Below are 24090 nucleotides of genomic sequence, written 5' to 3' on the forward strand. Positions count from 1 at the left end.
GGGGGCCGGTGTCCGGTGGGGGCCGGTGTCCGCTGGGAGCCGGTGTCCGGTGGGAGCCGGTGTCCGCAGGGAGCCGGTGTCCGTTGGGAGCCGGTCCCTGCACCCGGCTTCCCAAAGCTCCGCGCCGGCGGTGGGAGCGCAGACACTCGGTAACACCGGTTTCCATAGGGAAATCGGGTGCATGTGGGGATGCGCTGCTGCTCCCTCCTCCCGGCAGCATTCCATCCGGGACAGGCGGGAGGGATGAATGGGAGATGCCACCGGTTCCCTCCTATCTGTGCCTTCGTTCTGGCCTTACAAGACGCTGCCAAGATGAATGCTTGGAGCAGTTTGTCCCTGCCAAGTGACTCAGTGTGGGGTGTCCATCCTGCGCCAAGCCCGCACGATTTAACGTCACCACAGGGAAAATCAGCGCCGGACACGGCTCAGGGATGACACAGCCCATCCTCACTGTGGCTCCAGGCGTGGGGCTGGAGTGGTGCAGGGGAGGGAGCCCCGGGCTGAGAGGCCAACGAGATGCCCCCATCACCAGGGAGCTGGGCAGGGAATTTAAGCTTCAGTCCCTGTTTTCCATGGAGCCTTTCCCCATTGGTGCCGCCGAGGGCCGTGGGATGGGCAGGAGCATCCTTGCCGGTGACAACATCACCACTGCCCCGTCCTTCGGAGCAAGGCCACCCGCTCCCGTCAGCGGCCGCCCCGGTGCCTCCCTTGGCGCTGCTGATGCTGCTGTAGGCAGAGGCTGTGGCAGCGGCCGTGAGCACCGGATGCGCGGTGCTGCCTGCACGGGTCTGGTGTCCGCTGCAGAGCGGGGCAGCCGGAGCCGGGATAGCCACGTCCCGGTTGAGGCCTCGGGAACGCCTCTGCCCCCTCACCCGTCCCCGTTCGGGGGTCGCACACGGGGCTGCTCCGCTCCCGGTGCGGCTCCACCGCCCCCGCGGTAACCACACACCCGTGGGTGCTGCTCCGGGGGGGGGGGGGGGGCACCGTGCGCGGCCCCGATCCCGGGACAGCGGGTGGCAGGCGCGGGCACGCGCCCCCGTGTTCCCGCGTGACGTCATCACCGGTGTCCCGCTGCACCCCCCCCCAGCGCGAGCGCACGGAGCGGTGGGCGTGGCATGGGGGGGCGGAACTACGACTCCCACAAGGCCGCGCGGCCGCGCCCCACCCTCGGCAGCCAATGGGAGCGCGGCCTCGGCTCAGGCAAGGCACATGTGACGGCGGCGGCAGCCAATGGGAGGCGGCGGCGCCCGTAGGCCGATGGGCCGGGGAGGCTCCGCCGAGCCGCAGCCAACAAAAGGCGGCGGCAGCGGCGGGGAGAGGAGGCAGCGGCCGAGCGGAGTCCGGTGAGTGCAGGGGGGGGCATCGGTACCGGTACCTGTGCCGTGCTCGGGTCCCGGGGGCCGGGCCGCGGCCTGCGGGGCGCCTCGGAACGTCCGGTGCGGGCCGCGGCCAGAGCCACGCGCTCGGGCCCCGCTGGAGGCCCCGCTCTTCGGCTGCGATTTCCTCATCAGCGGGAGGGGAGCAGGCGGAGGTGTCCGGTGAGGCCCCGGTACGGTCCCGGTGAGGTCCCGGTGCGGTCCCGGTGAGGCCCCGGTGCGGTCCCGGTGCGGTCCCGGTACGGTCCCGGTGCGGTCCCGGTGCGGTCCCGGTACGGTCCCGGTGAGGCCCCGGTACGGTCCCGGTGAGGCCCCGGTGCGGTCCCGGTGCGGTCCCGGTACGGTCCCGGTGAGGCCCCGGTGAGGTCCCGGTACGGCCCCGGTACCCTTGCGGTGAGCGGTACTCGTGTGGAGGAGCCGGGCCTGTGCTCTGCGCGTCGGTTCCCTTCGCGCGGCGAGGCCTCTTCCCCGGTGCTGGGTCTGCACCGGCGGGGGGTGAACCCGTGCCCGTGGTTCCCTGGAGCTGCTCGATGCTGCTGCTCCGTTCCCTGGTTCGACGCCTGCCGTCTCTCGCTGCTTTGGAATCCCCTTCCTTTCCTCCCTGTTCCTTGTCTGCAGGCTGGAAGCTTAGGGGCATCCTGAGTACGTTTTGTAGAGATCTCTTTGATTCGTTTCCCGGCCTGGCTTTGCAGCTCAGTGTTATCAGTTCTGCTGCCTGATGCTGTTATTCCAGCCCTGTGGAGTTTTCCACATTCCAGCCTTCATTTGCACGCATGGAGCTGTGCTTGCCGAGCTCCGGCAGCGCCGCTGCCAGCTCTGCCTGAGGTGGGACCTGATGCCAAGGGAGCCTGGCTGGGAATCCTGCCCAGCCCCACAGCACAGAGCAGGGATTTAAGGAGTAAACTCCTCAAGGCCCTTCCCTAAAGCTGCAGAACAAGGTGGGCTCCAAAGGCAGGATTCCCTGTGCCTGGTACTTGGTGCTTACATGGGTGTTTGACATGCATTGGCTGTTCTCTTTTAGCCAGACTCACCCTGCTCACAGTCTGCTCCTTCCATGGCTGCTGTTCTGCCCTCAGAGGTCCCATGTCTGCAGGGAGCCTCATCCAGCACCGGGTGCTCAGCACCCACTGCCTCAGCTCACCCCCTTGCATCACTCTGCAGCAGTGCCAGGTGTTTCCTAATGCCCAGCACCAGGTATCCTGACCTGTGTTGTTTGCTGGACCTCTTCTCCAGAGCCCAATGACGAACCCGTGTGTGTTTGCCAGCTGGAAGCTGACGTAACTTTCATGCTGACCATACTGGCTGATCTGGAACTGTGTTAATAAATGACCTGGGATGTGAGGGGCGGTTGCTGTGCAGTGTGGGGTTGTTGACAGAGCTCTTAGGAGAAAGGGCTTGAAACCTTTCCTGGAGAGGGAGTCCTTTTCTGCCAACAGAAGCATCGCTCATGCGTGGCTGGTGCTGGTGCTGAGCTGGAACTAAGCATGAGCACAGCTCAGTGATGCTCAGGTTACCTCCGGGTCCTAAAAGGGTTTAAAGAAGCATAAACCAAAGCAATGTCTGTCTTGTGTCCCCTTGCAGTGCAGGCTGTGTTGTGCTTAGTGGTGCTGCATTGCCTGAGCCGAGGAGGCTTTACCTGGTTCTAGTGTCAGGGATGCTGCCTCTGGGTTTTCCCTTCAGCTTATCACTAGAGTCTTGGGGCACGTGTATCAGTTGTGTCACAGGCAGCACAGCATCCAGCTCTTTAATCCTTGTCTAGCTTGCCACCATTGAGCTGTCTTTTGTTTCCCAGTACACTCGAGATGCTTTCCCCAAGCACAGTTCTAGTTTTGCACATGTTTGACAGGGATTCTGAGCCCTCTGAGCTGGGATCCGATCCAGTTCTTGTGCTCTGGACTGGTTAGTGAAGGCTGAAATGCTCTCTGAATCCCTGGGTATGGATGATGATCTCTGATGTGTTACAGGGATGCTCTTTGGTTTAGAGCCTCAGTAAATGAGCACAAATCATTCATGAAGGTCAGTGAGCACTCGTTGAACTGATGCTGGGTGCATGAGGCCTGTTCAGGAGAGCTCTTATCCTGCTCCTTCACTTGTTGTGTCTGAAGCACGTTTCCCTCTGCTCAAGAGTTGCATTTTAACTGCCAGCTTCATGGCACATACTGTGGGAAATGCTTTAAAGGCTGGAGAGCAGCAGTAGAAGAGAACCTTACCCTGGAGCTTGTGTTTGGTACAGAGAAAGGGGTTTGGTTTTCCTGTGCGTCCCCTCTGTTTTCCTTCGGGGTGCATCCATTGGTCTCAGCAGTGTTGGTTGGCACTGGGGGTGCTGGGCATGACTGAACATCAGATTACCCAGGACACATGAGCATCCTCATCCCTGGGAGGCTGTGGAGATGCTGCTTCCCGGAGCTTGCAGGAGGTGATGGAGCTGCTCTGCTCCTGTCTCCCTGGCTGATGGGGGACCTGCACCAGCACATAGCTGGGGATTGCTGATGTCAGATGGGGTTTTATGTTTTCCTGCTGATCTGTTAGCTCCATGGCTCAGCAGACCCCAGCAATTGTTGTGTGCTGTTTATTCCCTGGGAAAAGCAGGGTTGGAGCAATGGGAAAACTGAGCGAGGGGGCTGATTAATGACTCCCTAATGCTCAGGAGCTGTTGTGGTGCACCCGGGGCAGACACGGATGGAACAGCCTCGCTCCTGCTGCTGTTGCTGACACAAGGATCTTGTTATTTGGTGTAATCATCCTCTGGGTTTTCTCTCTTTACCCCAGTGGTGCTATTGCAACAAAGGAGGTGATGAAACCAGGCCAGAAACGAGGGGAGCAGCAGAAGGTGGTGGCCAAGGCCAGCAAAGCTCCTGCGAGCAGCAGTTTGGCAGCGGTGCCATGGGGAGCGTCCCCGTGTCCTCGGCTTTGAGCAATCCCACCTACGTCACTCCTGTTCCCACTGATGTCTTCATTTTGCAGGGCTGGTTTTAGTAAGACCTGAGCCATGTCCTGGGTCCGGTTCCGTGCAGTTCCAGCCGGTTCCAGCTTGGGCATTGGCACAGCATCAGCTCCGTTGTTTCAATACGAGTGTGGACTGAAGAGCTGTGGTGTTGTGCAGGGGGCTCTGTGTCACCCTGGGGGAATGAGAACTGCTCAGCTGGGCTCTTTGTCAGGTTAAGGGATAGGTTTGCCGTTCACCTTTCTCCATCCGATTCTGCTGCAGTGAAATGTGACACGTTTCCTCTGGGACCAGAGCCTGTTGTTGATCAGGCAGCTGATGGATCTGAAGGGCTTTGAAAGCCAAGGGTATTCCAGCTTCCTGGCAGGCAACAGAAATAGCTGCAAGGTAACCTGGGAGCAGGATTTGCTTTCGGAAGTAGCGCTGCCTGAAAGCAGAAATCGGAATGGAAGGTGTTCAGTGCCACAGTACAGGTGATTTACTGTGGGATGTGTGTGCCCAGCTGTGGAGGTGAGGCAGCAGCGGTGTCTGTGGGCAGGGGATGTGTCTGTGCATGCCTGCAGGTAGGGCAGGTTGGGTTTTCTGTTGTGTTTGCTTCCTTACAGCTCTGCCCAGCATCCAGACACTTGTGCAGCTTTGGGAAGTCTTCTGTGCCTGACTGACCATCGAATAAAGCAGTTGGCTTTGGTCAGAGCCGGGAATCAACCTTGTCAAAAAGGTTATGTCGTGCACACAAAGTGCCTCATAATTAAGGAAAAAGCTGTTTTGGAATGGAGCCCTGGAGCTGATCCACAATTAGCAGAGGATTGATGCAAACCAGTTCTGCAAACCCACTTGAGCTGCTTCTTAGCCTGATGCAGCAAGCTCAAGTCGGTTTCTAGCAGTAAACCTGCAGCTTCCCTACCAATAAAGGTGCAGCAGCCAAAGCAACTCTGCTGGTCTTTGGGGTTTGATCCAGATTACAACACAACTGGGGCTCATCCAGTTTCATGGCCTTCACAGGGCAAAGATGGGCAGAGAACTGCAGTTGTCAATAGGACTTTATGGAGCAAATGCCCAGTTGCTCCATAAGCACAGGAAGCTGTGTCTGCCACGTGTGTGACACTGGTCCCTCTGTGTCACCACCACTTACCTGCTGTGGGTGGCTTCCCCTTGTGCCTGGGGTGTGCTTTGTACCCCCTTCTGTCTTTGACAGCTGTGGTTTAACCCCAAGAGGAGATTGGTGTTTCTCCAACACTGATGTCCATGGTTAGCTCGCAGCCAGAACTGCAGCCTCCCTCAGGGGCTGGAGCATCAGCATCCCAGCTCCTCAATGTTGGAGGTTAATCCACTGGTACCCAGGGTTTCCCCTTCCCTGACCACAGATTCCCCTAAAGCTGTATATAAATCCTTGCTGTGAGATAAGTCCTTGTCTTAGTCTGCATCTTTTGCAGTGAGGAGCTTGCAGTGGCAGCTCTGGATTGCTGCTGGAGTTACTGCTGCTTGTAGCCCCAGGACTTGCCATAGCTCAGTGGTTTTCTGAGACATCTCTGTTCCCATGGCATCTCTGGATGTGTATCTTTAGGAATGCCTCTTGGAGAGCCACTGGAGCTAACACAGCACCATGGCCATGGTGGTGAAGGGGGTAAAGGGGAGAAAGAGGCAGGAAAAAGCTCTTCCCTATGAGGATGCCCAGAGAAGCTGTGGCTGCCCCATCCCTGGCAGTGCTCAAGGCCAGGTTGGACACAGGGGCTTGGAGCAGCTGCTCCAGTGGAAGGGGTCCCTGCCCGTGGCAGGGGCTGGAACTGGATGAGCTTTAGGGTCCCTTGCAGCACAAACCAGGCTGGCTTTGTAGGGCCGGATGCTCAACATGTGCTTGGTCTCCTTTAGTTTGTCATAGCCCTTAGCCTATGGGACTTGGGCACCATGGTGATGAAAACAAAGTGAGGTTTAGCAGACTAAGTATTAGGTGCAAGTGTTCATGGTGACAGGGATGGGGTTTGATGCTATGAAGAAAGATGGGGTGCCTCAGAAGGGTTGTCTGATGTCATTTTGAAACAGATTCAGTTGCGAGATGTGCCATGATTATGTTGGAGTTTCACCTAACGGTGTTTTCCTGGAAGCAGGAAAACTGTTTAACATCTTTTACCCCTTTTTGTAGCTTCTCCTTTTCTATTTTACCACTGGAACTGCTTTTGGAAAGATGTTAGCTCCAAATCTGACTGCTGGTTCCTAAGCCTAGTGACCAGCTTTCAATGCTTAACCCAAGCTCTACCATTCTAGAGGCACCCAGAGAAAGCAGCCAGCCTTCCCCTGCTCCTTTCTGCTCAGTAACTGCTGTGTGTCTCTGGGGTGGGATTGGGGCCAACCAAACCTCTTTCTTTAAGAGGAATAAAAGGCCTTTTTGTAAAGGTAGCTGGTTATTGCCTGGCGTGTTCCGTGCTTCCTTATGGGATGAATAACCTGGTTGATTGCTAATGGTTATTACCCAGAAGGTAGCACAAGAAATAACTGAGTGGGTTTTGAGCCGTTTCCCCTCTATGGGTGTCAGTTTGGGATGTGTTTCATGCTGGAATGGGCAGTTAGAGTCAGTGTTACTCAGAATGCAGCATGAGCACTGCTGGAGCTCCTCTGTCAGCAGCCTGAGCCCTCACACCAACCCAGACCGCCTGTTGACCTCTGACTGACGCAGTTCTGATGCTTGACACATGCAGACAGGCTCGGAGGGATGAAGGGCTCCTTTACATAAATGGTCACTGCTCCTAAATATAAATGCATCTTGGGCACCAGTGACTTGCTGCCCATTGGAAAGTTACAGCCTTGAGATCAGAACTCGCTGAGATCAGTGCAGAAAACTCTTTCAGAGAGGAGAAAGCTGTTGCCAGGAAAGGGTCTTGAGCATCTTGCTCTGCAGGGGTGAGCCTGCTCCAGGAAAGGTGGGTTCGGAGACAAAAAGAGAGCTCTGGTTTTGCTAATACTGACCCTGGTTTCTTTTCCCTGTAGAAGAAGATGGGGGGGGTGGCTGGGTTGCCTGCAGCCAAGCTCAGACTGGAAATGTGGCATGCCATAGGAAAACAAGTGGGAGGGGGAGAGTTTTCCTCTCCTGCTGCTGTGTCACTCCCTGGTACTGATCTAGATGCTGTAGGTGTGTTACGTGCATCCCACAGCAGCAGCCCTGGGTGCTCTGTGGGTTGAGATGAGTTAGTTCATACCCGGGATGCTTGGAGCTGGGCAAGGCTGGACCAAACCAGTGCTCGGAGCAGTGGGATGGGATGGAAGTTGTAAGCAACAGGAATAGTTCTTGCTTAGCAGGTGAGTTTTCCAGCCTCATTTATAGTGGGCAGACACAGCCCTAGCTCTGTATTTGCTTTGGTTTTACATTGAGCTGCGTGACTGGGAGTGTTCCAGGGGCTCTGTTCCTGACTGCTGGGTTTTATTCCCTCTTCAGACTAGGCAGCCATGTCGGCCAAAGCCATCTCTGAGCAGACGGGGAAGGAGTTCCTGTACAAGTACATCTGCACGTCCTCTGCCATCCAGAACCGCTTCAAGTATGCCCGGGTCACCCCAGCCACGGACTGGGCCCGGCTCACCCAGGACCACCCCTGGCTTCTGAGTGAGGTGAGGATGGGACTTGCCCTGCAGTGGTGGCACCTCTGCCCCCCCCCTATCGTGCTGCAGCAGGTCCTGAGCTCCGGATCATTCCGGAAGGACCGGTCGCTGCTGCTGCTGCTCCAACACGTTCATTTGCAACACTGATGAAGCAACAAGCCCTGCTCCAAGGCGGTTCTGTCACCTTCTGGGGGCCTGATTGTCACAGTCCTTTAAGGCCTGAGAAATACACGAGTAGAGGGAGCTGCCAGCAAAACACTGCTAATGACAGGGCAAAGGAGGCAAATTCAGACAGAGCCCTTGGGATGCCAGTCCCTGTTCCCAAAGCCTGTTTCTGGAATCAGGGTGCTTTCTCCACTAGCTTTCCTGTTCAGGTCGGGTTCTGCTCAGCTTTCCTGCATCCAAGCAAACTGTCATGGAAAACTTAATCTTTTTTTGCTTTTTCCATGCAAGATCTTTTCTATCTCTTTGTGTTTCAGAGCCATGCCCTTCCTATAGAAACAAACATACCCAAGGCTCTCTTTATTTGTTGTCCAAGCTGGCTTCTTACCAGGGGTTAACTGCATTAAGTTATTGGCTGGGAAAACATGGATGTTTCACAGTCCTTGACTGACTGATAGCAGCCCTGTGCTAAGCAATTCAATGTGGCAGGCTCCAGTGCACGAGTGAATTGCAGGAAGGTCTCAGGAGATGAGAGGCATCCTTCCAGGCTGTTTGCTGTACACAGTTCCAGGAGGTTTCACTCTCTGCAGAGGCACTTTCTAACGCTGCTTTGGTTTAATCTCCCTTGCACAATGTTGTTGTAGCGTTTGGTGGTGAAGCCAGATCAGCTCATCAAGAGACGTGGGAAGCTCGGACTGGTTGGGATTAACCTCACTCTGGATCAGGTGAAGGTCTGGCTCAAACAGCGCCTGGGCCAGGAAGCCACGGTGAGTGCCACCTCAGCCACAGAGCCAGAGGACTCTTGTTCTGTCTTCTCTGCCTGCTTGTGAGACAGGAGCTGGTGCACGGCTCTTCTCTTGCTTACGGTGGTTTAAAACCCATGTTATGCTGATGCCAAAGCAAGGGAGAAACTGTCCCACGTGTGAGCGCCCTGCTGGTAAATAGCAGGCCTCAATAGGGAGCCCAGCTCAATGCTCCCTGTTCTCATCCCCAGTGCAGGGCCTGTGTGGTGGGACTGGTACCATTGGGAAGGTCCCTTCCACTTGGGAGTCAGCAGCTGAGAGCTCCGATGCAGTGTGTACCTGGCACTGCTTCCTGCTTTGAATCCCCAAGGCAGAGTTAACAAGACAAGTGTGAAACCTGTCCTGAAACTGTCCTCTCACTGCAGGCAGCCAATGGGTTCTGGCTAATGACTGAGAGCTACTCAAGTGCTCACTTCAATGCAGTGCTGCCTTGTAATATTTCTTCTCCTGGGAGTGACACTGCAGTGGTGATGCTAAAGAAACACCTGCCATCCCAGCTGCAGGAAGGGGCTTCAAGAGCTCTCTTACTCTTCCACTGCTCCTTCTGCTCCCTGTGGAGCTCAGGGGTTCCCTCACTTTGGATTCCTCCAAAACTCCAAGCAGCAGCTCCAGCCATTGCAGCTGATGCTGCACTGAGCGGTGCTGTCACGGTGCTGTCTCTGGGACAGGAGATGAAGAGCAGCCATCCCAGTATAATTCCAATAGTCCAGTTCCCTGCAAAACCCAGTGGAGAGTGACTGGGAGGAGGTGATTTCAGAGCTGTGCTGGTTAATTCTCAAAGCTTGCCTTCTGCTGCCATGACTATGGAAACTGGACAAGGGTTTACTGGTGTCTCTCTTGTTTTCTGCCTGCAGATTGCTAATGCTAAGGGAATCCTCAAGAATTTCCTGATTGAACCCTTTGTGCCTCACAAACAGGTCAGTGTACCAAAGAAAGCATTAAAAAGTGCTTGGGAATCTCATTGCTGCAGCTCAGATGGATGATACAGCAGAGACAGCAGGAGCTTGGGAGTGTGCTGTGAGCTGATGGTGTCCGTGTATGGTCAGAGCACACAATCACGTTAGCTGGAGGTTACAGATACCTGGCCTGCACTTGGGATGTGTCAGCCAGGAGCAGTTGTCTCCAGGAATGGAACATCTCACCAGGATGAAGTGCTCTGGGCCTTGCTGCTCTCCCTAAGGATGAGCCTGGGGGGTGTTTGGGCTGCTCCAGTGCTGTGCCCGGCTGCCCCTTCCCTAACACCAACACAAAAGCCTCTTCTTTGAGGTCTTCTCTGAGCGTGACTTGCTAATGCTTGTGCTGGGTCCATGGTGCAGGAGGAAGAGTTCTATGTGTGCATATACGCTGCCCGTGAAGGAGACTACGTGCTCTTCCACCACGAAGGGGGTGTGGATGTGGGAGATGTTGATGCCAAAGCTCAGAAGTTGCTTGTGGCCGTGGATGAAAAGCTCAATGAATCAGATGTCAAGAAACACCTCCTGCAGCACGCACCAGCCAGTAAAAAGGAGTAAGTACAAGATGCCCAGTCCCAGGCATGGCCAGCCAGAAGCTCCTCTCCTTTATTTCAGTGCAGCATCCCTTTGTTCTGCTTCACCCTAAAGCTTGTTCTGCTCTCTCTGCTGCTCTCAAGTGTATGTCATGCATCCTAAATCCAGGTTCTTTGACCTGATCCAAGCTGCTTGCAAAACTCAAAATGAGTGTTCACAGTGCTTGGAACCTTCACTTGACAGGAGCACTTCTCAGTGCCTGACCTCTGTGGTGCTGGAGGCTTGTATTGAATCCTGATCCTTCCAGCATAGAAGAGGTTTTTATTTAGCAGAAATGGTGATAAGATGTGGTTCTGATTGCTAATTCCAAAATGTACCCTCTTGCTCTGGCCTGGTTTAAGAAGGAATTCTCTTGCTGTTCTGCTTACTGCAAGCTTATCTGTAGATGTCAAAGTCTTCTGCATCTCCTTTAATGAGATGCTTTAGCCCTTACCTATTAGTTACCTTAATATAAGTCACGATTTTTCCAAACACAGCATAGTAACTGAAGGTGTTGTCCAGCTCTGAGAGGCTCAAGAAGCCCGTCACCAATGTAGCTGACTGTGCCTTGTCCTGTTCCCAGCAAAGGAAGTGCCAGTGGGACAGTGATGCATTTCTGTCTGGACCGAGCATCTCTGGCAGTTGAGCCCTGTGCTCTCAGCAGAGTTTGGTGGAGTATAATTAAGATGAGTCATTGACGTCCTCCTCTCCTTGAGTCATCACCTGGGCTTCTTCCAGACAAGATGAATGGGAAGGGAAGAGATTGATAGGGAGTAGATTAGCAGATTGCCACTCACATAAATGAGGCAGAGCAGGATGCGCTTTGTATTTGGCTGCTTTAATGAGCTTGTGTTGCATTTTTTTACAGCATCTTGGCTAGCTTCATCTGTGGCCTGTTCAACCTTTATGAAGATCTATATTTCACATACCTCGAGATCAATCCATTAGGTAACAGACGTTTTGGGGAGCAGGACTTTCTGTTCTAAACCGCTGTGTAATTTATCCTTATGTAGTTTGCAAGTGGCATATGCAAAAGAAGTACAAAAGTGGCTGGGATGTGTCTGGGGTTGAATAAATCAAACCAAGCACTGCTTATAGGTGTTCTCTTATCTAAGTTCCTGGTGGAAGTGAAAAATTCCATTGAAAGGGATGTTAAATGTGAAGTACATAAAAATTGGGTTAGATCAGAACACAACAGAACCTGAACCAGGGCCTGGTCTATGACCACAGGCACTGCTTAATGCTGAAGGGAACTTGCTGGGTCTGGTACCTGCAGCAACCTGAGTGCTGTAAGGAGAGCAGAGGCCACTTGCCTTTTGTAGTGCTCTGCAGGGTGTCGGGTTTTAGGGGTAAATCTCTCTGTACAAACCGAGCCCACAGTGGTGTGTGTGTCCTCAGTGGTGACCGGTGATGGTGTCTACATCCTTGACTTGGCCGCGAAGATCGATGCGACTGCTGACTACATCTGCAAAGTGAAATGGGGGGATGTGGAGTTCCCCCCTCCCTTTGGCAGGGAAGCTTATCCTGAGGCAAGTACCAGCCTGCTCTGGCCCAAACCCCTTTATGTGGGCTACCACAACTGTTGGAAGTGGAGCTCTCTCCTTAACTGCTCTGTACTCATCCCAAGTGACTTCTGCTGTCTCCAAAGGGGTTTCTGTCCTGGCTTTTTAATTTTAATAATTACAATTATGCTTCACTTGGGGAAAGTTTTTGTAACGTGGCCAAGAAATCCATTTAGCTCTTTCTCTCCATGTAGCTTGCTAGATGCCAACTCTTAACTCAATGTGCTCTTAAAAGGATTAGTTCAGTGTTTGTCTCTGAATCATCCCTCTGCAAATCACTGTGAAGGTTGTTATGGTAGTGTCTCTGCTGAGGGCTGTAATGAACTCCCAATGAAGTGCTTCTCAAGAGGCAAACCCACTGTGATACAGGGACACTCTTGAGCCAGATTGCAGTGCCTTCAGTGATGACATTCTTGGCTGCAGCACAGCCAGTGTGTAGCCATGGGTGTGTTGAGGTTTAACCTTCCTCTGGCCTCGCTCTGCAGACAAGGTCAGAACAAGACTTCTCAGTTCAGAGGAATTTCATTCTGTGACTGTTATGTGGAATTGAGAAACTTTGGAGTTTCTGCTCAGGTTGATCCCCTTTGAGTTTGTCATAGAGACCAGTGCAGGCTCTCTACATCCAGTCTAATTCCATGTTCTGTCTGGAAGAGCACTGGACACAAACCAGTCCTGGCCCCCAAGAGATGACCTTGGCTCTCTGTCCCTTACAACAGTGGTGTTTGTGGTTCTATTCTCCCCTCAGCTGTAGCTGACAGGAGATGTGGGGGCTCTGCATATCCAAATGGGCCTGGCACTGGAAACCCTTCGGTTTGGGAAAGGAGGATGCATGGAAGGGAGTTTAAACTGTGCTGCTCTGCTTGCAGGAAGCCTACATTGCTGACCTGGATGCGAAGAGTGGAGCCAGCTTGAAACTCACTATTCTCAACCCCAAAGGCAGGATCTGGACCATGGTGGCTGGTGGTGGTGCCTCAGTGGTTTACAGGTAACAGAATGAGGTTTCCAGAGGCTGGAGGGCGGAATTTACACTGCTGGAAGAAACTGATGCAGCCTCTGGAAGGGAGCTTCTGCTGAAGTGGTCCTTCCCAATGCCATCACTGCTTGGGACCTCTTTGCAATGAAGATGCTGTTCCCATTTCTTACCAGCACGTGTCCCTTAGAGAGTTTAATTGTGGGAGGCTGAGATACAGTTTCTTCTTGTCTTGGAAAGGCAGAAGCTGGAAGCTGTTGATGGGACTGTCATTGCTGTGGTAGTCACAGAGTTCCCATCATATCTAGGAAGTAACGAGATTAATCATGACTTGCACCAAGAGCAGCTTTGTCTTCAGCAGACAGCATGATCCCACTTTCCCAGCAATGTGCAATGCTTTATTAAGCCCTTTATAGTGCCTCTAATTCTAACTAATCTCTCTAACTTTTGTCCCAGTGACACCATTTGTGACCTGGGGGGTGTGAATGAACTGGCAAACTATGGGGAATACTCTGGAGCCCCCAGTGAGCAGCAGACCTATGACTATGCCAAGACTATTCTCTCCCTCATGACTCGAGAAAAGCACCCGGAAGGTAAGGGAGCTGCTGCAATTCCAAAGCTGGGGAAATCTGACCAAATCTGGGCTGTTCCTATGCTTGGATCTCCCTGGCAGAGCTTTTCATGTAGTGCTGCCTTTGGAGTGAATAGCGCTGGGTTTCTGAGGCAGGACTAGTAATTTTCAGTGTAGCAAAGAGCAAAATGTGACTCAAAAGAGCCTTATCAGAAAAAAGTTTTTGCTTGGTACAAAGCTCTTACCTTCCAGGCTCTGTTGAAACACAGCTTACTGGGAACAGTGTAAACTGCAGCAGTGTTTCACTGCAGGGTCACGAAGCAGCTCAGGGCAGAGAGCATCCCATGCTCCTAAACCAGTTTTATAGATGCATGTTTCTTCCCTCAGGGAAAATCCTGATCATCGGTGGCAGCATCGCCAACTTCACCAACGTGGCAGCCACCTTTAAAGTGAGTGACTGGGGAGGTGCCAGCACATCCCAGTGCTGGCCCCTGAGCTCTGTGCTGAGGCTGGTGGCACATCTCTGCCAGGAGGTCCTGAGCTGATGGGGCAGGGTCAGCATTGCCTGCCCAGTTCATCCCTCCTGTGTGTTTCTCTTAGGGCATCGTGAGAGCGATTAAGGATTACCAGGGTCCTCTGAAAGAGCATGAGGTGAGGATCTTTGTGCGAAGAGGAGGCCCGAACTACCAGGAAGGATTACGTGTGATGGGAGAAGTTGGTAAGGATCAGCCACTTCCCAAGCTTCATCCTTGCATCTTGTTTCTTCCACCTGCTTCCTGTGGAGCCTGTTCACACTTAAATGCTTTATTTTGCCAGAAGCTTCTATTGTTCCTTTCCCCCCCACCAGAGCTGACTGTTCTCGTGTGCACACACAGGGAAAACCACTGGGATCCCCATCCATGTCTTTGGCACGGAGACTCACATGACTGCAATAGTGGGCATGGCCCTTGGGCACCGGCCCATCCCCAACCAGCCTCCTGCTGCAGCCCACACTGCCAACTTCCTCCTCAACGCCAGCGGCAGCCCCTCGGTGAGTCCTTCCCTCTGTGAAAGGAATGCTCCTGAAGGCAGCTTCCCGAAGGCTGAGCAGCTCAGACATGGATCTTGGCCACTGTTGTATTGGCACTAAGCTCTAGGAGGGCTGAAGTGCATGGTTTATCAAGAGGGGTCCTCCCAGTGTCCACCTCCCTCATACAGGAAATGTGACCCCTCAAAAGCAGCACCGTGACTGCTGCATCTGCTGAGGATTTGGTCATTGAGGAGGTTTCCCTCACTGCACTGAAATGGTCCTGTCTCAGAAGTAACTTGCTTTGTAGCCTGGCATAGACAAAGTGGTCATTTCCTGCATGCTCCATAGGCAGAGTGCCCATCTTCTGCATGCTCCAGGTCTTACCTGGCACCCTGTTCCTTACGTGGCTTCTGAATCTTTCAGACTCCAGCAACAAGCAGAACAGCTTCCTTCTCGGAATCCAGACCAGATGATATTGCTCCAGCTAAGAAAGCAAAACCAGCAGCACCTCTTGGTAAGTCCAGCTTTGGAAATGATTGTGAGCAGTTCTCTTCTCCCAAAGCCAGAATGTGACAGACTGGTGCTGTGGTACCTGTCTTCATGCTGGATTTAGTTAAGTGCTTTAGAGCATTGTCACTTGCTGTGCCATTAGCTCATACACAAGGTGAGTCAGAGTTGCCTTGATCCTGAATGTTCCTTTGAAGGGAATAGCAGTTTGAGAACTCCCACTTCCCCATGTCCCTTTATGTAACTGTGCTGTGGTTGCTCAACTGAGGCCTGCCTCCTAATTAAATACATGGGGATGTTCCCATGGGATGCTGCTGGAATGGTGGAGGTTATTAACCAAGTCCCTTTTGGTACATGCTGCAGCTTCCTGGATAAACACTCGACAGTCAGTTCAGTTGTGACATTCAGGGTCAGAAGTTGCTGTGTGCTGTGTTGTGTGGTTTTCTTGGGGGGATTTGTCCTTATTTTTCAGGTTTTGGGCTTGTTTGAGGTGTTTTTTACTGAAGTCTGTAGGAAGCAGGGCAAACCTCCTGTAGGCCATACCCCAACCAACAGATCACTGATTATTTAACTCACGATGGAGCATTTGCCCATTTCCTGAACCCAGAACCTGGCTATTGCGTTTGGAATCCTGGGGAGGGGAATGCTGCTTCATCTGCAGTTTCTGCCTTAGTTTGGACACTGTGGCTACCACATCTGCAGTGCAGGAGGAGGGAAGGGAGTAGCCCCATCCAGCAGGCAGCTGGTGAAGCTGGAGCTTTGTTTTGCACAGATGAACACTTTGAATGTGTGTGGTTTTCCCCCTCTCTCTGAGCAGGGAAAGCTACAACCCTGTTCAGCCGCCACACCAAAGCCATCATCTGGGGGATGCAGACACGGGCTGTGCAAGGGATGCTGGACTTTGATTATATTTGCTCCCGGGATGAGCCTTCAGTCGCTGCCATGGTTTATCCATTCACGTAAGTACCTGTGTTCACTCCACTGTTTCTCTGCTTCCCTCAGATCCTTCTGCTTGTTCCCCCTTTCCCAGTCTCTGCGGTTCTTTGGTGTAGCTCTGGCCTAGCCTGCATCTGCTTTAACACCTTCTCCCCTGCTCCTTCCCACCATCAGGTTGGCTTTGCAGACTGCTTCCCACTTCCCTCACCCAGTGATCTCAGGCTGCTCTGCTGATACAGCTTAATGTCAGCTACATAAATCAAGTCCCACTTTCTGTTCCTTCAGAGGGTCTCCAGATTCTGTTCCTTCATTCAGCAATGCAAGGCAGGCACGATGAGCTGAGCTTTCTTTAGGAGCCTGAGCTCCCATTCTTCCCTACAGTGCCAGCAGTTCCTTAGCAGGCAGGAAGCATGTGGCTCCTTCAGAGGTATAGAGTTCTCTTGTGCTATTCACTCTCTTTTACCTTATCCTCACAGCTCAGTGGGGTGAGAGAGACTCTTGGGTGTTTGACACTGCAGTGAGGAGGAGGCCACAGAGCACTGTGTGCACAGGCTGGTTTGTGCTGTACCCCCCCTCAGGGGGGTCCCTGTCAAACAGCAAGCAGTGAGGAGGAAAGGAGTGGTGGGGCTCTGCTGGGAGCCAGGCAGAAGGAGGAGGTTTCTCATTGCTCTGGTGTTTACAGGTACCCAGGAGAGCTCGTGTCTAATCAGCCGCTGGCCCACAGAGGGTTCTGCCTCTTGACAGTGAAGCAGCTCTGATGATGATTGCAGCTCTGCAGTAACTTCTCAGCTAGTGCCAACCCCAGGGTACTAAAACTGAGTGCAAGCACAGCCATGGCTGGAGCTGAGCACAACCCCTTGCGGGGTTGTGGTTATTCAGCAGGGAAAAAGCAATAGGGATTAAAAGCTTAAGGCTACCTATAATTACTGCTTCAGCCTGACCTTTTGGAGGAAGCCAGGCTGGCAAAACCTGGAATGTTCTGTTACAAATGTACCAGTGTGGCAATACAGCCAATACCTACGCTCCTGAATGACTGAACAGAGCAGACTTCAACGAGCACCCACCTTATAAAAGACAAGACCTACAGTGAAGCTTTCCTAGGTGCATCCTTGGGTGTCTGAGGGGCAGGATGGGCAAAGTCTCACTGTAGGAGAGCTGACAGGCCCTTGATTTGCTCTCTTGGTTCTTCACCCCAGATACTGGTTTCCTCTTCCCCCCAGCCTGGTATTTGTTCCAGCCCAGTAATGCAGCTTGGCAAGCATCTCATTCATTACTCTTTCTGTGCCTCATTCTGTCTTCCAGCTTGGAGTAGACTTGAGGCTCTGGTAACCTCACTGTGGGAGAGCTTATTCATCCTGCTGGATGCCTCTGTCCCCATTAGCCCGTCTCCTTCCATATGCTGCTCTGTTCTATACTCTGAAGATCCTTCTGCTGTTAGTATGGTCCCTTCCCATATGCCCTCACTTGCTAGTGAGTGTCTTGCAGTCAATCTTGGTGTCTGAGAGCTGGGGTTGGTGTCCCCAGTCTGGTGTCTGAGTGCTGTCTGCATGCACTGTATCCTGTTGTCCTTCCAGTAGCCTTAACGTCAGGGCTTCTTTGCTTTCTCCTCCACAGTGGTGACCACAGGCAGAAGTTCTATTGGGGCCACAAGGAAATCCTGATCCCAGTGTACAAGAACATGTCAGATGCCATGAGGAAGCACCCGGAGGTCGATGTTCTCATCAACTTTGCCTCTCTGCGCTCTGCTTATGACAGCACTGTTGAAACCATGAATTATCCACAGGTGAGTGAGGGCTCTAGAAGCCCAAGTAAAGGAAGCTCTTGTCAGCAGGGTACCAACGTTTCTTAAACCATTATAGCATTAGCAAATTGTCTTGGGCATCCCAGTTGGCAGATAAACACCTTGATTCCAGCTCCTTCCAGGTTCCAAGGAGGATTTCCAATGGAGCTGCAGAGCAAATTCTAATGCTGGACTGGCAATTTGTGTAAGAGGAACTGGGCACCTCATGGTCAGGAGTGATTACTCTGGGTTGGTTAAGACATAGTGCTGCTCTGCTGTGCAAGGGGGAGAAAAGAGCTCTCTGGATAGTGTGATCTCAGCAGACTGGATCCATGTACTTTGCCTTCCCAATCAAGAGTGCACTCAGACAAGAGGCAGAAGCTGGTCTTGCCCTGCAAGCAGCTCTTTGCCTTCTCTGTCCTGCAGTCCCTTAAGCTGGTGATGCTCAGGGGTACCAATGGGTTTCTTTACCTTGCTGCAGATCCGCACCATCGCCATCATTGCTGAGGGCATTCCAGAGGCCCTGACACGCAAACTGATCAAGGCAGCTGATAAAAAAGGAGTCACCATCATTGGGCCTGCAACTGTAAGTACTGGGGGCCTTTTTCTCCCCTTCTTTATCTACCTTAACCTTCAGATCATCTTGCTCTGAAGCATTAAGTATCTCCTACAACCCATTTTGGCTTCAGTCACATCAAATGTGTGTTAGTTTCTCATCTGAAGGTCACATTGTCTTCCATGGTTTGTGTAAACTCTTTGAGAAGGGCTCAAAGGGCTTTTTCCATCTCTCATTTTCTTGCAGGTTGGTGGCATCAAACCAGGTTGCTTTAAAATAGGCAACACAGGAGGCATGCTGGATAATATCCTGGCATCCAAACTGTACCGCCCTGGCAGCGTGGCTTATGTTTCACGGTCAGGAGGGATGTCCAATGAGCTCAACAACATCATTTCCCGAACCACTGATGGGGTCTATGAAGGGGTGGCCATTGGAGGAGACAGGTAGGACTGTGGCTTCAACAAAGGCAGGATTTGTTAAGTCAGCCAACAGAAGAACTTAGTGGTTTGGAGGAGGAAGGGGGACTGAAACAAATTCAAGTCCTGCCATTTTCCCCCCTGTTCTGCACAGATATCCTGGTTCAACCTTCATGGATCATGTCTTGCGTTACCAGGATACTCCAGGAGTGAAAATGATCGTAGTACTTGGAGAGGTGAGTGAGACCAGTTCACTCTCCCCTGAGCAGCACCCTCGTGTTCTGTTGTGGGAGCAGCTCACCTGGCTGCCAGGATGCTAAGTAACAGCTACAGATCAGGGGCAGCTCTTCAGGCTGTTCTTGAATAGCCCAATTCTTGTTTCATGCTGCTTTAATCCAAAGAAATTGAATGTACTCCACAGACAAGCACAGGTTCCTCTACTAATCCAGTCCAATAGAGAGGTGCAATTGTGAGACTTCAGTTGTTACTCGATGAAACAGGAGAGGAAAAAGAATCTGATTAATGTTTCCATGTGAATCTTGGAGCTGGTTGCTGTAATGATGCAGTTTTGAACCAGCTCAGCTCTCTTTCTGCAGATTGGAGGCACAGAAGAGTACAAGATCTGCAGGGGTATTAAAGAAGGTCGTATCACCAAGCCTGTGGTGTGCTGGTGTATCGGTACTTGTGCCACCATGTTTTCTTCAGAGGTATGTGCAAATATGGGGGCAAAAGCATCAAGTAAGTCTATACACCAACCTCTCACTGGGCTTAAGCCTCCCAGAATTGCCAGCAGCATGCAAAAAGTTAACAGAAGTTAATAAAGGATAAAAGCTTTCTGTTCTCCTGGGGTCTGCTTCTAAAGGGAGCCCAAAGACCCCCAGGAATGCAACAGATTCTAACAGCCAACCACTTCTGGAGTGGAACGGGAATGAAGCAGCTGCGGGGAGTGGGGAATTCAGAGGCAGAACCTCAGTGGATATCCTGGAGTGATTCCAGCTCAGAAAGCACCCTGCATATTGCAGTGCTGACTGTAGTGTAACCAAGAGCTCTGTTAGCCCACGAGGGCAGATGTGCAGTCACCGGAATTGTGCTGTCACCATTTCCCAGTCAGCTCTTGATTCTGCCTTACTCTCTGCAGGTGAACAAGTGCATTCCTCACCCCTGGCTCCTCTCTTGTTTGTAGGTGCAGTTTGGCCACGCAGGAGCTTGTGCCAACCAGGCTTCTGAAACTGCTGTGGCAAAGAATCAGGCCTTAAAAGAAGCTGGAGTCTTTGTTCCTCGGAGTTTTGATGAGCTGGGAGAGGTCATTCAGTAAGTGACACCTTCAGCAGGGGACAGAAACTGCTGGGGCACTGATTCTAGCCTGATAAAGGAATATATTCCTGCTCAAGGAAAGCAGCTTCTGTCCGTTATGGGGTTTAAAGGTCCAGATTAAGACCACTTCACTTTTATATCTTATAAAAGGAACTTAACACCAGGATTTTCTCCCTAGGTCTGTCTACCAGGATCTTGTAGCCAAAAGAGTGATTGAACCAGCTGAGGAAGTGCCTCCTCCAACTGTGCCAATGGACTACTCCTGGGCAAGGGTGAGCTGTGTTGCTTTCCCTGCTGTTTGCTGTGATTCTGGATGCTCATGGCAATAACGGTGCTGCCTCAGAGTTATCTCTCACACTTCCTAGTGTTATTTGTGAGCTCAGTGGCTTACACTGGTTCTGGGCTGTGGCAGCTGCTCTGAGGGCAAGCTCGAGGCATTGCTGTTTGACCACTCTGTCTCCTCCTGCCCCGTGCTCCTAATGGGGCTTGTTTAAAATCCCATCTTTATGCTGCAATTCCAGGAGCTGGGTCTGATTCGCAAACCAGCTTCCTTCATGACAAGCATCTGTGACGAGAGAGGCCAGGAACTGATCTATGCTGGGATGCCGATCACTGAGGTCTTCAAAGAAGAGATGGGCATTGGAGGGGTGCTGGGCCTGCTCTGGTTTCAGAGGAGGTGAGGCAGCTTGTGGGAAAGCTCTCGGATCCTTTGGCTTCAAGTTTTTCTTGGTTATCATTAGACTTAAGCAAAAACTGTAACTCGAGGATTCCTTTGTGGATATAGGGTCAGTAGAAATGGCATCTCTGTTCCCTCTTCTGTCACCATGTCAGCATCTCAAGGCTGATGGGTGTTGAGACCCTGCAGCTCCTTTGCTCTGCTGTTTCTTTCAAGCATACACCTATACCAAAAGCCCCTGTCCAGTAACACCGAGTGTCTCGTTACTTGGGTTTCTTCACAGTACATGACCCCAGTCTCTCTTGCTCAGGTTACCCAGGTATGCCTGCCAGTTCATTGAGATGTGCCTGATGGTGACAGCAGACCATGGGCCTGCTGTGTCCGGAGCCCACAACACCATCGTCTGTGCAAGAGCTGGAAAGGATCTTGTCTCAAGTCTCACTTCAGGCCTTCTTACTATCGTAAGTGCCTAATACCCAGCAGATGAGCCTCATTACTTACTATTCCACTTAGCTTTTGTTACTGTTAATTTAAGATGCGTGCAGAGCCATGGACAGGCAGTTTCTATTCGCTTACACTTTTTCTGTTGACTTCTAGCCCATTTTTCTAGTAAGAAGCTATTTTGATTCCTGTCACTTGAGTCCAGAAATGTTCTGTAGAGGCCAAACTGTTTCCAGCGTGGTCCTTGTGTGGTTGCTGGGTCTCTTCCAAGACTGACAAGTAGAAATGTGAAGCAAAACCGGAGCTTGCGTTTCCCCCACACTTGTATCTAGTGGAGATGTGTTGGCTGCATATTGGCACTTGAGTTCTAAACAGATGCTTTATCTCAGCTGCCTGCCTAATGGGAATGCTGTGTGTGCCACAGCCATGGGCAGGGCAGATGGGGAAGATAAGCTTGTGCTTGTTTTGTTCCTTAACTGTGGAGTCCTTTGCTGTAATTCCCTTTGTGTGTTGCACCCAGGGTGACCGGTTTGGTGGAGCACTGGATGCTGCAGCTAAAATGTTCAGCAAAGCCTTTGACAGTGGCATTATCCCTATGGAGTTTGTGAATAAGATGAAGAAAGAAGGGAAACTGATCATGGGCATTGGACACAGAGTCAAATCAGTAAGAGAAGTGCATCCTTACAAGCTGGAGGGGTTTTTAGTGGAAGGGTGGGGGAGACAAGAAACAAAGGAAAGAAAAGCAGCAACTTTTGAGGCATCTATTGACCAAATTCTCTTCAACCAATAGCAAAGCTTATGGCAAGTACGTGTGTAAGAGGCAAGGGGAGTGACTGGCATGTGTGTTTAACCTGCAGATAAATAACCCAGACATGAGAGTTCAGATTCTCAAGGACTACGTGAAACAGCACTTCCCGGCCACCCCACTGCTGGACTATGCGCTTGAAGTAGAGAAGATTACAACTTCCAAGGTGAAATGTGCTACTGCTTTACTCCCCAAGCACTCTTCCTCCAGGGAACACTGCATTTGAATTGCAGTGCCCCAAATAGTGGTTGTTCTATGGTAGACTTGAGGCCAAGTGCAACTGCAGCTTGGTGAGGCTGAAGGTATTTGCTGGGACAGCAGGAAATCACTGAATTAAACAGAACCCATTCCTGGTGTTGTCCTGGCTGCCTTTAAAGCTGAGGCAGAAGTACCACGTGTGATGGGCTGGGGCAGATCATCCCTGTGGTTTGAAACAAACACAGGCCCATTGTTTGGGGCTGGTTTTCTATTGCTCACATTAAGTATGGCCTCGTCTATCACTAGGTGTGTATGTCCACAACCCCCAAATTGCCCTTGAGGATGGAAGTTGTGTGGTGAACATCATCCACCACTGTTAACATCTCTGTTGGGCTGTGTTCTCATTTCCTGCAGAAACCAAACCTTATCCTGAATGTAGATGGCTTTATTGGAGTTGCCTTTGTTGATGTCCTCAGGAATTGTGGCTCTTTCACAAGGTAAGTCTAGCAGGGGCTGTTTCTCTTGAATCACAACCCTATAAAAACGATGGGAGCTGTCCTGCCAGCTCATGTGGGACCAGGATTTTGGGGCATTGTGAAGGGAGCATAGCCTGGACTTGGGAAGGAAGCTTTCCCATGAACTCAGTGTTGTTACTGCCTCTAGGGGAGACTCATAGGCTTGCTAAGATTGATTCCTTAACTAGATCATTGTGAGGAGCTATTTAATTTCTTCTCTTCTGCAGGGAAGAAGCAGATGAATATATCGATATAGGAGCTCTTAATGGCATCTTTGTACTAGGCAGGAGTATGGGATTCATTGGTAAGTTTGCCACATTCCCACCCCTTCCATCCTAGGGCGGGATGCCCAATGCTCCTTCTAGGAAGCCAGGAACCAAAGCTGTTTCCAGGCAAAATAAGACAAGGAGGAGCAACAGCAACGTTATAACCCAAACTCCTTCTGGTTTAGGCCACTACCTGGATCAGAAGCGATTGAAGCAGGGTCTGTACCGTCACCCGTGGGATGACATATCCTATGTCCTACCCGAGCACATGACCATGTGAGAGCCTGTACTAGTGCCTCAGAATGGCACTTGAGGACCACAGCAGCCGGCACAGAGATCAGCCACAAATGGGACTTTGCTGGCTAAAGGCCATTGGTACATAGACATTGAGCTGCCTGGTCCAGCTGTGCGAAGCAACTGTTTTCTAACTAGAACCTTACTCTAATAAAAACCAAACGTTGTGATATGCCATCTGTTACCTGCTGTATTTAATACTGTCTCTCACCCTTTTCTTCCTGTTTCATTAATCTCCAGAGAAGACTTTAACAGATGGGGGGGGGGGGGGGAGATTGCTCGTAAGCAGATCCGTTCGTGTGGTACCCAGCTGTAACTGTTACTGATGGAGGGGAAGGTTCCCCCCATTGCCATCAGCCCTGACTTTGGCCTCTTTATGTTCTTGGCTGTTCTTCAACCGTTTGCTGTGTTCTCATCTTTCAGTCTCGGTATCCTGCCTGGTGGGACCACCGCTGCTGTGTAATCAATGTTACTCAACCTCGGGTGTAGTAATTTAAAGTGTAAAGTTGTAACATAACTGCTGTTAAAACTGTGAACCTCCCTGTATGCTGGTGTCTGTATTTATGCAAACAACTTCTGTACTACACGAGTGCTGGTAGATGGGTTGTCACCCAGCTGATCTCAGTGATAACTTTACTGTCCTACTTGTCTGTGTATTGTAACCCAACTCAAATAAACGATACACTACTCGGTTACTCTTCTTGCACTTCTGGCTTTTAGAAATGGGGGCTTACATAGGGGGTAATGGTCACTACCTTCAACCACTTATTTCCTCATGGGAGGGGCAATCCCAGGCACATGCTGGAGAGGGGCTCTGCAGCAGGGACTGCAGTGATAGGACAAGGGGTGATGGGTTCAGACTGAAACAGGGGAAG

General features: G+C 51.7%; 1 protein-coding gene across 1 annotated transcript; it reads left to right on the forward strand.

Annotated features, from left to right (window-relative positions):
• Window positions 1-1240: 1240 nt before the first annotated feature.
• On the forward strand, window positions 1241-23910 carry ACLY (ATP citrate lyase). Its single transcript, XM_034070257.1, has 28 exons — window positions 1241-1343; window positions 7748-7917; window positions 8715-8837; window positions 9728-9790; window positions 10190-10380; window positions 11268-11347; window positions 11798-11928; window positions 12828-12946; window positions 13388-13524; window positions 13890-13951; window positions 14103-14220; window positions 14378-14532; window positions 14935-15025; window positions 15836-15977; window positions 17569-17737; window positions 18216-18320; window positions 18537-18733; window positions 18861-18942; window positions 19303-19413; window positions 19890-20017; window positions 20199-20292; window positions 20542-20696; window positions 21007-21157; window positions 21658-21801; window positions 21995-22108; window positions 22555-22637; window positions 22883-22959; window positions 23107-23910. The coding sequence occupies exons 2-28, from the start codon at window positions 7759-7761 to the stop codon at window positions 23199-23201; spliced, it is 3276 nt and encodes a 1091-aa protein (XP_033926148.1). The 5' UTR covers window positions 1241-1343; window positions 7748-7758; the 3' UTR covers window positions 23202-23910.
• Window positions 23911-24090: the final 180 nt, after the last annotated feature.

This window comes from Melopsittacus undulatus, chromosome 17, assembly GCF_012275295.1.
Source record: "Melopsittacus undulatus isolate bMelUnd1 chromosome 17, bMelUnd1.mat.Z, whole genome shotgun sequence".
Lineage (NCBI taxonomy): Eukaryota > Metazoa > Chordata > Aves > Psittaciformes > Psittaculidae > Melopsittacus > Melopsittacus undulatus.